This window comes from Parasteatoda tepidariorum, chromosome 1 (genome assembly GCF_982258835.1).
Source record: "Parasteatoda tepidariorum strain Cologne lab strain chromosome 1, Ptep-v5.0, whole genome shotgun sequence".
Classification (NCBI taxonomy): domain Eukaryota; kingdom Metazoa; phylum Arthropoda; class Arachnida; order Araneae; family Theridiidae; genus Parasteatoda; species Parasteatoda tepidariorum.
Window position 1 is genome coordinate 136488703 of NC_141755.1, and position 12521 is coordinate 136501223.

The window sequence follows — 12521 nt, forward strand, 5'->3', positions numbered from 1 at the left end:
TTCTGAAAAAATTTTCTCTGCATGCGCAGTATTAAAGAACTACTTTAAATACTCATATCTTAAGCAGTTTTTATGGAAGTTTTTTAAAATATTAAATCAATAGTTTTGTAAATATTCTGAAATATCTCTAAAAATTTTGTTTACTTTAGTAGAATATTTTTAAAGTTACAGCAAAAAAACATGGGACAAAGAAAAAAGTTTTTTATAATCTCCATAAATATTTAGCATAATATAAATAGTGATAACCAAAATAATCAATACAAATTAAAAGCTTCTTAACTGATTTCCTGGCATAGGGTGATCAAAAATACTATTTTTCTTTTTGTGATTTATTGTTGGTGTCTCAAACTTCTGAAAGCTTTAAATTTTATTGCTAAGTATGAAAAATTTAATGAACTAAAAAAAATGAAGTTACTAAATAATGCTCTAAGTATTTCTCGAGAAATTTTAAAAAAATTCCAAAAATTGAAAGTGAAAAAACTAAAAACTCTTCCATTACTGTTGGATTATTTATATATATTTGTTTCAGAGTCGTGACACAATGAATGATGGTGTCTTTGGCATCTAGAGGTCTGATGTTCAATTTATTCTCTGTGAATAATCAGAGGTGAAGAGGACTGCACAAACCTCAGTTTTATGAAAGTTTTTCTAAGGTATAAATGAAGATTCTTTGCCAAAATTAATATTATGTAATTTTACATCTGCTTTCATTTTTTTGTGTTTTATTAATTTATTTGTTATTATTATTGTTTTACCTTCCAGCAAAGGCGATTGCAAAAATCTCTATAGATATAAATAAATAGATATAAATAATCTGTAGATATAAATAATCTGTAGATAAATCTCTGTAGCAAAGGCAGTTGCAAAAATCTCTCTACATTAGAGGCGAAACTTTATTTTGATAGATACCCCCCCCCCTTTTTTTTTTTCCTTCCAGGAATGAAAAATTATAAACCCAAAGTGCTTCCAAAGGCCAGGGATGAGATTCTTCCGCGGATTCGCGGATTTCCGCTTTTTTTCAGATTTTTCCATTTTTCCCGCTAATTTCCGCTGAAATATTTTTTTGCACAAGTTAAAATATTTTATGAGGAATTTAATTTTCCGCGGATCGAAATTATTGAAGTTCTCATTCCTCCCTCTGAAATTTCTCTAAAAATCAATTCCTTGGGATAAAACTGGTTGACCTTTATACAGGAATGAGATTTTTTTCCCTTTTGTCTCTCGAATTTCAACCTTTTTATCAAAAACTCCGATTCTCTAAAAGTTTCGTTTTTTTTTTTTTTTTAATAAATATCCCGCTTTTTTGTGAAAATTCAGTCGTTGAAGTAAAATAATTATATTTATTTACGATTTTCAAAGAAAAACAGAAAATTCAAACTACGTCCTAGCTGCTAACCCTTCCGCATTTTTACTTATATTAGCTATTTTCTCCGATTTCATGCACAGAAAATAAGATTTTCCGTATTTTTTATCCGTCGGCGGGATAGCTCGTATTTTCGTAATTCAGACGTCACTGCTTCTTGTATTCTGGAATGAAAGCAAACAAAAAAAGAGAAAAAAAAAGTAGAGGTGGATTTGCGGTGAAAATATTTATTTGCTCATTCAATTAATCTTGTAAATTTTTATTTATTAAGTCTAAACAAAAAACAATACAAACAAGCCTTTTAGAAATCCCAAGTCCAGACTCCGCAAATATTTCGATTTTTATTCACGCGATTTTAATATCAATCATCGATTTTCGTATGTACCTGATTTAAAAGTTGCGCGTTGCAGTTCTTATTTACGCTTTTTAAATATCGTACATTATGACTCGTATTTACGAGATTTAAAAATCCAATATCGTGTTTTGTATTTATGCACTTTTAAAATTGCGATTTTATTATCAAACATCGATTTTCGTATTTACCTGATTTAAAACCAATATTCAAGCGATTCCAGCGATTCGTATTCAGGCGATTTAAATATTGTACATTGCGATTCTTATTTACGAGATTTAAAAAACCAATACCGCGATTTGTATTTACGGGCTTTTAAAACCTTATGTAGCTACGCGAGCTTAAAATCCAATGTCGTGATTCGTTTTTGCGGTTGTAATAACGCGCGATTTTAAAATTATGCATCGTGATCTAAAAATTACGCATCATGATTTGTATTTTCGAATTTTTTAAATTCGATGTAGAGTTTCATATTCACGTGATTTAAAAACCTCATATCGGGATTTATAATCACATAGTTTACAAGTTTAAAAATCGCACTTTTTTGTCAAATTTTCGTATATATATATATTCTAGGATTTCCTCTTTTTTACTTTCTGCAAGGATGAGATTCTTCCGCGGATTCGCGGATTTCCGCTTTTTTTCAGATTTTTCCATTTTTCCCGCTAATTTCCGCAGTTTTTTTTTTTTTTTGCACAAGTTTAAATATTTTATGAGGAATTTAATTTTCCGCGGAGCGAAATGATTGAAGTCCTTATTCCTCTCTCTGAAGTTTCTCTAAAAATCATTTCCTTGGGATAAAACTGGTTGACCTTTATACAGGGATCAGATTTTTTTTGTCTCTGGGAATTTCAGCCTTTATATCAAAAACTCCAATTCTCTAAAAGTTTCGCATTTTTTTTTCCGTATTTTTTATCCGTCGGCGGGATAGCTCGTATTTTCGTAATTCAGACGTCGCTGCTTCTTGTATTCTGGCGTGAAAACAAACAAAAAAAGAGAAAAAAAATAGAGGTGGATTTGCGGTGAAAATATTTATTTGCTCATTCAATTAATCTTGTAAATTTTCATTTATTATGTCTTAGCAAAAACAATACAAACAACCCTTTTAGAAATCCCAAGTCCAGACTCAACAAATATCCCGATTTTTATTCACGCGATTTTAATATCAATCATCGATTTTCGTATTTACCCGATTTAAAAGTTGCGCATTGCGATTCTTATTTGCGCTATTTAAATATCGTACATTATGATTCTTACTTACGAGATTTAAAAATCCAATATCGTGTTTTGTATTTATGAATTTTTTAAATCTCTATTTTATTATCAAACATCGATTTTCGTATTTACCAGATTTAAAAGTTGAACGTTGCGATTCTTATTGTTACATTGCGATTCTTATTTACGAGATTTAAGAAACCAATATCGCGATTTGTATTTACGAGCTTTTAAAACCCTATGTAGCAATTCGTATTCACGCGAGCTTAAAATCCAATGTCGTGATTCGTTTTTGCGGTTGTAATATCGCGCGATTTAGAAATTATGCATCGTGATCTAAAAATTACGCATCATGATTTGTATCTTCGCATTTTTTAAATTAGATGTAGGGTTTTATATTTACGTGATTTAAAAGCCTCATATCAGGATTTATAATCACATGGTCACAAGTTTAAAAATCGCACTTTTTTTTGTCAAATTTTTGTTTATATATATATATATTTTAATATTTTATTTCCTCTTTTTTACTTTCTGACTACTCTCATCCCTGAAAGGCTGTCCCTCTTAATTAAAAATATCTGAACTTCACTGTACTTATGTGAGTGGTTGAAGGTTAATAGTCATTTTGTTGTTTTTTTTTTTCATAATATTACAATCAATGCTTCCTTGCTTGAAAATATTCATTAAATTCTATGAAAATAGTTTTTTTTTTCTTGGAAAAAAAATTATTGTTTTATTTTTTCTACTACTAAAACGGATACTATGTCATACTGCCTCAATTCAAAAGGAACCAAAGCTCATTTTAAAAGCTACTAAATCTTCAGGACATTATAGTTGGTATGAAATTTGTATGGGCATAAATAACATCATTTTTTTTTAATAAAGTTTCATTATGCTCAAAATCTATTAAAATATTCTTACTATATCTTGAAATTCTCAGAGAAAATATTTCTGGAGTTAATTTTCATTATAAGGAAGCATTGATCTTTCTGGAAAGCTTTAACTTTTTTAGACTTGTGAATTTTATGCTAGATTCCTAGATCCAGCTAAAATATTCAAAATTTACATTTATTTGTTTTTAAAATGGGTATTTATGGTTATGAATTATTGGTAACTTTTTAATTTGTATTTTATTAGACAACTTGGATTTTTTTGCAGCTTATGAATTAAGCTTTTTATATATTCTTTTCAGGTTCTTCTCTTAGTATGAGACAGCTACAAGTAGACTTGGTTCCTTATCTTTCAAAATTCCAATTGAAAGATTTAAACTGGTATTAACACTTTAATATTGTATTTGAAGAAAAAAAAATATGGATAAAAAATTTGATTTAATTTCTTTTTTTATCTTAGGTAGCACTAACGAAAGAATTAGGAAATATGAAAATAAAAAACGTTTTTTAGGTAATTAATGATCATTTTATGTTCTAATTTTTTAATTTTAAATCCTTGTAGTGATACAATCTACTAATTAAGCTATATTAAGTAAATTATTCTTTGAAACAATTAAATTCTCTTCAATTTGGTTTTTATTGTTATTTATTTAGTTTTAAAACATATCAATTATATTTTTTTAACAAAAATGTAAAATATGTTTTGAAAAAATATGCATTACTAGTTATTTTTGCGTCTAAAAATATTTAGACTTGTCTTAAAGGTGAACACATATGATTGCTATTACTTTGTACTTGTATATTTACTATCTTTCTTTTATTCTCTACTGTAGTGTATTTGCTTGTAAAATATTGTCTTTTTTGATGAATTTTGTTTTTAGTTACTTTTTCTCGGTAACTAAACAGTACGGTAATACAATACGTGGTCCAATTTGAATACAGGGTGTTTATAAAGTACCGGACCCATTTTGATGTTTAATAACTCATAAAATAATAAAGATAGATTAAAATTAATAACATAAATGGTTATATAGACTCAAAAAGTTTCATCACCCTTTTCAATGAACTTCCACGTGTGCCCCCTTCTTTTTTAGAGGTTTACAACAGATATGGTAGGAAGGATAGAAAATGGTGCTGATTTTCTGAAGTGCATAATGTTCTCTGATGAAGCATCCTTTCATGTTTCTGGCGTTGTTAATCGCCATAATGTACGCATATGGGATCTGAAAACCCCCATGAATACCAGGAGACACAAAGGGACTCCCTAAAGGTTAATGTGTGGTGTGGACTAATGCACGACCGAGTCATTGGGCCTTTCTTTTTTACAGAAAAGACGGCCTCATTAGTCGTATACTTAGACATGTTGGAAAATTTTGTATTTCCACAACTAGAAGAGCTTCAGCCATATGTCTTTTTGCAACAAGATGGTGCACCACCTCATTGGGTTATCATCGTTCGTAGTTCTTTGAATGACCATTTCCAGTAAGATGGATTGGGCGAGGAGATCCAATTCCTTGGCCCCCCAGATCACCTGATATAACGTCGCTGGTTTTATGTTTACAGGAGGATCGTGTCGAACATTGATGACCTAAAAGCCAGAGTTACAACCGCAATAGCTTCTGTGGATGCCGACATACTTGCCGCTAACCTGACGTGAAATTGACTATCGACTTGATATTCTCCGTGCGACGAAGGGGCACACATGGAAGTTCATTGACAAGGGTCATGAAACTTTTTGAGTCTATCTAACCATTTCTGTTATTAATTTTAATCAATCTTTATTATTTTATGAATTATTAAACATCAAAATGGGTCCGGAACTTTTTAAACACCTTGTATTATGGACAATATTGTAATACATAATATTGACTACGAATTTCTTCATTTTAGGGCTATTACATATATACATACATTGTAACCTGTAGGGTGACATTGTGGGCCCCCTATTAGGCCTATAATTATTTCCTCTTGTAGGGTTCACTAGTTTCTGGTACTGACTTCGAATTTCTTCATTTTAACGCTTTTCAAAACATTATTATATATAAATGTTATAAACTTATTTATAACATTCAGTTATGCTTTATTCTGTACCCATTATTTACAATACCTACTCATTACATGACCCAGCCATACTAAAGCACCTTGCTTAGTTTTATTGTCCTTTAACAGCTTGGGCAGCCCTGGACACACAATCTCACCATTCCATCAAACAATGGGTAGTGTATTGGTAATGGGGTTGAATCCCATTGTAACCATCTTTGAGATGACGTTATTTAATTTATGTTATCTATTCTTCAACTAAAGCTTATAAGCCATGACATGCAGCCAACATTAAATAACTTAATTTAACGACAGTAGTTGCAATGAAACATTATTTTAGGCCTAGTCAGATAACGTGAACAGTTATTGAGTTGGTACTTTTCTGTCTAAACTGTCACATTATACCAACGAGAGGACTTTCATCAGCAATAGTTTTTACCTACACCTTGTTGCGTGAATGCGATGAGGTTAGTTTGACTCTAAGATGGAATTAACGAACCTGGCCTGTCTCCCAGCGATGCCCTTAGAAAATATGTCACCGGAGTACTTGAATACACCTGTGCCCAAAAGACTAGTGAGTCTTTGTCAAATTTCAAGAACAGATTGTACAAGCTACGGAAGTAGATCGAAATAATATAAGATATCAGGAGAGGCTTCCTTAAATCAAATATCTTCAGTGATCACGGGGAAACGAACCAGCTTCCAATTTTGTTGCATTTCAAATTTCACCCACTCCGGTTCCATACGTTTGTTATTGTATTGAAAAAGCTACTATTTTTAAAAGACATGGGGGCACAATTTCAGGGACTCTACCCTGTAATAATATTGCATGTGCTTTTTAAGAATACTGTTAGCATGAACATAAAGTTGTCGTTGTGTAAAAATAGCCCTTTTGAAAAAAGAAGACTTTAGTTCCTTCTTTGGAAGAGAGAACACTTTTAGTTCTTTTTCTAAAAGCGGGTGTAATACTGATTGGTTAATAACAGTTATACTACTAAAGGGATTTAACAAATGTAGTACATTAAAGTTACTATAGGCTTCCATAAATTTTGCATCTGTCCTAATATTATAAAATTTATTATGACAAATTTTTAAATCTTGCTGTGGGGGGGGGTCGTCTTAGAAAGGTTTAGGAATCCTCTATTGTAAGACATTTTTATGATTTAAAAAAGTTCTTAAATGTGGGATAGAATAAAGCACAATATATTGAGGTACCGCAATATTTTTCCAGTGTTGGGATTTTGGACAGGACACGTGGATATTACTCTCCTAAACTGACTATAACTGTCTTAAAGTGTCCAAAACCTTGAACATTGGTAAAAGGTAATTTAATTCTATATGCGTAACAATTTTACACATAATAATTGTATAGATTAATAAATATTTGTTACTTTTTACACAATTTGCTTTAACTTGTTAAATTAGAATGATATAATAGGAAAAGATTTATAATTTGTGAATCTCCACAATTCAATGAACAACAAAAGTGAATACCTTTAAATATGACTAAATATGCTTTTAATACTGTTAAATAATGTTTTTGCACAAGGATAAATAATACAGTATTAAAAATAATAATCAACTTTTTTTAATAAAACAAAAACTTTAGCTTCATTTTTCCTGTGCAAAAAGTAACTTTATTTTCAACAATACTTATTTTTAATTGCGACATAATTTGAATAAAAGAATTTTTTTCGGGTTAAAAAAGTTTTGAGCAAGCAGATTTTAGACAGGACAGTTTAAACCGTGGTTTAATCCATTTTGTCCTAAACCTTGCCAACTCAGTATTTTTCTCTAACTTTAGTAATTTTATTCTATGACATGTTATACAGATTTTTTTTTTTTTAAATGTTTATTATTTTAGAAAAGGAAGGACGTGCTGAGAAAAAAGTAAAAGTTCCTCCCCGAGTGTTCACCTGTCATTTTCGAACCATAAATGTTACCCGTGATAATGATTACATCCAGATTGTTTTGAAAATCACCAGAGGGAAATCTATATTCCTCACTCATGAGGTAATATTATTATTATTATTATTTGCAGCATTGATACAATTTAATTAGCTCTTGTAATATCTCATTCATGCGTAAAAAGTGTTTTTCAAAGGGAAAAAAAAGAATAGTCTAATACTCATGGGTGGGTTCCCATGGTCCTTAAAAGTCCTTAAAAACTGCTTAATTTTTATTTTAGAAAATAAGGGCCCTTAAAAGTACTTACAGGTTATCCGCGCACCTGGAAAGTCTGAATTTCGGTATTTAGCAAAATTTGTCATGATTTTAACTATTTTTTTTTTAAAAAAAAAAAATCATGGATTTAGGTCGCCGAAAAATTTTATTTTTAAAATGGAATCCCCCCCCCCCCCAATTTTATGGTGTTCCGAATATCCGAATTTGTAACAAAATCCCCAGAGTCATATTTTATTAAAATATAAAAAGTTTTTATCATGTTCTTTAAATATTATGGTGTTCTTTCAAAAAATGAAAGGAAAAACATAATTTCTGGAGCGAAGTATCTTTTAAACTTCTGTGATTTCAGAATTATTATAATTTTTTATTTTATTAATTTAAAATTCTAGTTTGAGCAAGCCAGTCATTGGCAAATTTTTTTTATTCCGAAATGAAAACAGAAAAATCAGGAGTATTTCTTTCCTTTATGATGAGTGCAAAAAGTATCTTTAGAATATAATTCTGCAAAAGAAAAAAAATTTGCTCAGCTATTATTTTTTCAGCTATTTTATTGCTTCAACTCTTTCTTTACTCCGTTTTTTTTTAAAATTTAAAATCAATAAATATGAAGATGCAGAATATAACAGTTTTGGTTATACCTATCATTTTAATTAATGTTATTATAATACTTTTTAAATTTATTATTCTGTTTTTGTCGGAGAAAATAGTAGCTTCATTAAGTCATGAAAAGTTCTTGGAATTAGTCATGAAAAGTCATGAATTTGAAAATCTAAAGTGTAGCAGATACCCTGTACTTAATTTTGGTACAAGGTTTCTAAAAGTCCTTAATTTTTCTGCATCACTATTACTTGATAGGAACAATTTTTCAGTCTTACAAAAATATTTTTTTTTTTAAAAAAGTCATTCTTTTATCACCTGGAATGAGACCATGCATTGAGGGAAGAAAATTTTAGAAAGACAAACTTTTTGTCATAGCTTAATATTTAGCATGATTGGCCCACAACTGAATATGTGATGCGTGCCTAACAGCGAAATATAGAAACTTGTGTTAATAATTATTTCAATGTTTTTCTCAAATTTCTTTATTTGCTCTTTTTTTAAATGTATGAAAAAAATTTTGAATCTTGATTTCTGCCCTTAATTTTACAATTCAATTTCAATGAAATGATTAAGAATGGAATATGGTTTAGTTTCACAGATGTTGTTAACATTTAACAATCTGAAAATATTTTTTTAAGAAAACACAACCCGGGTTTGCAGAAATTACCTGATCCTACTTTGGCGAACCCTGTTAATTAATGCAATTATATCAGTACATGCGTTATAATAAAATTGTTTTTTATTTGTTGATGTTTTTAAGAACTGTCACTGGTGGTATATTCGATGATAAACAATCATCCTATTTTAAGGTCCTTAATTTTTCGAAGTCCTTAATTTTTTCAAAAAAAAGTTTGCTACTCATTTATCTGAAGACTACTCTCTGCAACAAATTGCTATCAATTATACTTCTTATTTTTTATTATTTGATTGAGTATTTGCTGAAAAAGTTTTATAATTATTGGCTACTCAAATTTTAACTTCATTTTAAATTATGCCATTTTATAGGCCAAAATACAAACTTAGAATGAAATCAGAATTAGTCAAATAGTTTCGAAGCAATCAAATAAAAAAAAATTCAATACTTAAAAGCTATTTACTTGGTCTAATTTGTTAAAAAAAAAATATAAAAGGGAGTGAAAGTTCAGAAAAAATGTGATTCTGATTTCATTACTTAAAGAATTGTCAGCTTAAATTTTATTAGTACTAATTTTGTGATAGTACTAGATTTGTTTATTTATAAAATATATTTCAAATTTAATGGATGTTGAACTAGATACCACAAAAGCAATGACATCCATATCTTCTTCAGAAAAAAATTTTGTATTTAGGTGCCAGGTCTCTTTACTTGGCATGCGCAAAAAATTTTTTAAAAGCATTGCTTCTTAAAAATAGTTTGCTGTACCATCTTAAAGTGTTGCATCCTGTAATGAGAATGGAAGAAACTTCTATTAAGTCAATAAGATATCTGGCAACAGTAACCCCATCCATTATAAAACCTGGAGAGGCATCTTTGTTACTAGATGAAGGGACAAGGTTACATGGGGAACCAGAAGGTTATTCATCTGACTCAAATGAATATGCACCAATTGATGTCAAATATCCTCTTATAACAAAGCTCTTTTGTGCGTACCACATGGGAATGCCGATATTGAAAGAGGTTTAAGTGTGAACAAAAAGCTACTTGACAATAAGGCAAGTTTAAATTTGCATAGTGTTAATAGTTTGAGAGAAGTTGTGTCACATATCAACAAAATAGAGGTTTAAATAACTTTAAAATTGACAAAGATATGATTAAAGTGGCTCGTGTAACATTTAAAAAATATTCTGCTCGATTAGAGGTTGAGAAGAAAGAAAGCGAAAAACACTGAAACCGAGGAAAGCAGATTGAAAGCTGCTGAAATTGATTTGCAAAAAAAATTGAAGGCTTCTCAGGATCTCTCAGCCGCAGCTGAAGAAAATATTAAAGATGGGTAAAATAATAAAGACTCCTCAATTATAGAAAGCGGGCAGATCCTCTTATCTGAGGCTAAGTCGAGGATAGCAGAATATTTATCAGCATTGGAAGGTACCAAAAAGCAACTTAATTTGTTAATGCAGGGACCTTCAAAAAAGTGTAAAAAATAAGATATGTTATTAATGAACAAAATTAAAAATTCTTGTTATTAAATTCTTGTTTTAATTCTATTTATTAACTATTCTCCAAATATTTGTTTTGCTGCTCCAAATTTGCTTTTTTGTTGCTCTAAAACCATGTTTTGCCACTTGAAGCTCTGCCCTTCTGATGTGGGGCCTGGGGCAACTGCCCCGTATGCCCCTACCTGCCTTTGTCTGCCTCTGATCTTCTTTAAGAGTATTAAGTATTTGTGTATTTGTTCTTTTCAGTAAAAAGTGCTTAATTCAAATATAACTAAATATAGAGCTACCAACTGTAGTGGATTTTCCAGTAGTCTACTGGTTTTTGCCAATCCTGGTTTTTGTACATTTTAGAAAATTCCCTAAAATTGAGTAAGTTTCTTACAAAAATCCATATTGAAATAGATTATTTGCTTGTTTGAATATTTAAATAAGTATTACAAATACATAATGAAGCAAGCTTCATTTATAGAAATCAATTTAAAGCTTTTTTTGTTGTTCTAAAATGTTCAGTTGATTTTTATTCAGAACTCCATTTTAAATTAATTATAAAAGCTCTTTTAACTATCTTTTATGAATTAAATGCCTTTTACTTTTCAAAATTATGAGTAAACATAGTGCGTAACATTTCAAGTACATTTAATGACAATCATTACTGGAAAATATTGTAGTTTTTCTATTTTGATTACTATAAAAATCCCTAAAATTCCCCATAATATAACGTACATTATGCAACAATTATTATGAAATTTATAATATTTTTCCTATCCTTGTGTGCAGCTATATTAGTAAGTGAAGTAAGCTTACTAATATATCTGGCAGCTATATTAGTAACTTACTCAATTTTATTTCTGCCTAAAAGTTATGAACATTTCTAATAATAATAATAATATAAAGATGTTAAGTGAAGTAAGAAAAGTTAACTGAAATTTTTTTACAGACTTTAGTTGAGTTGAAGGAAGCCATAAATAAAGCTGGTAATGACAAAGATTGTAGGCTATTAATTTAAATGGATTTGGGCAAACATTTTGCTTAGGGCTAGACGTAAGACCTCTTGTGGAAGATCATAAAAATGAAGTTATTGGTGATATTGCCAATGCTGTCAAGTAAGTGCTGCTCTGTAATATAATTTAGTTTTTAAATTCTTAAACTATGAAATAATGGTTCTTTAACTGTAGATTAATGGATTACTGTGAAATCTAAAGTATGGAATTGTTGATCATTTTGAAGATTTTTTACATTGTCAGGGATCTGTCCTGGACAAATTTACTTCTTTTTCGCGGTACTATCACAAATAATTTCACAGGACTGCCACTCCACAGGGAAAACCTGGAAAATACAGGGAATTTAAAAATCATCTAAAATAACAGGGAAAATGCTGGGAATTTTGTTTTTTAAAAAATAATGACCACTCAAAGCTTAATCTATGAGATATTTAAGGATGATATTTCAGCTATACTAAACTATTTCATATACTTCTGGCATCATTTAAGTATGTTCAAGCTTTTCCTTTTTTTTCTCTAACTTTTCCAGCAATTGTAACTAGCATAATAATGTATATATATAGCTCACATCATCATTATATATACAGTGCAACCTCGAAAATCCAGACTGCTGGGGGTTTTGAAAGTCCGGATTTTAGATACCCTACTTAAATTGATAGAATTATCGAAATTTCGAATTCGCCAGGCTGATTTCACGATTAGACGTGCGTGGGTAGACTTCCGACGTCAGTTTTAACAAC

At 29.9% G+C, this 12521-nt stretch overlaps 1 protein-coding gene across 3 annotated transcripts in view; it reads left to right on the forward strand.

Annotated features, from left to right (window-relative positions):
- The window catches only part of LOC147817056 (enoyl-CoA delta isomerase 2-like), a 31066-nt gene that overhangs the window by 6994 nt on the left and 11551 nt on the right, over positions 1-12521 (forward strand). For all 3 annotated transcript variants that reach the window (XM_087154300.1, XM_087154302.1, XM_087154301.1), the window contains 4 exons: positions 530-653; positions 4123-4201; positions 4281-4331; positions 7725-7873. In XM_087154300.1, the coding sequence (XP_087010426.1) occupies positions 7869-7873 (5 nt within the window). In that variant the 5' untranslated portion in view covers positions 530-653; positions 4123-4201; positions 4281-4331; positions 7725-7868. The remainder of the gene's footprint in view (positions 1-529; positions 654-4122; positions 4202-4280; positions 4332-7724; positions 7874-12521) is intronic.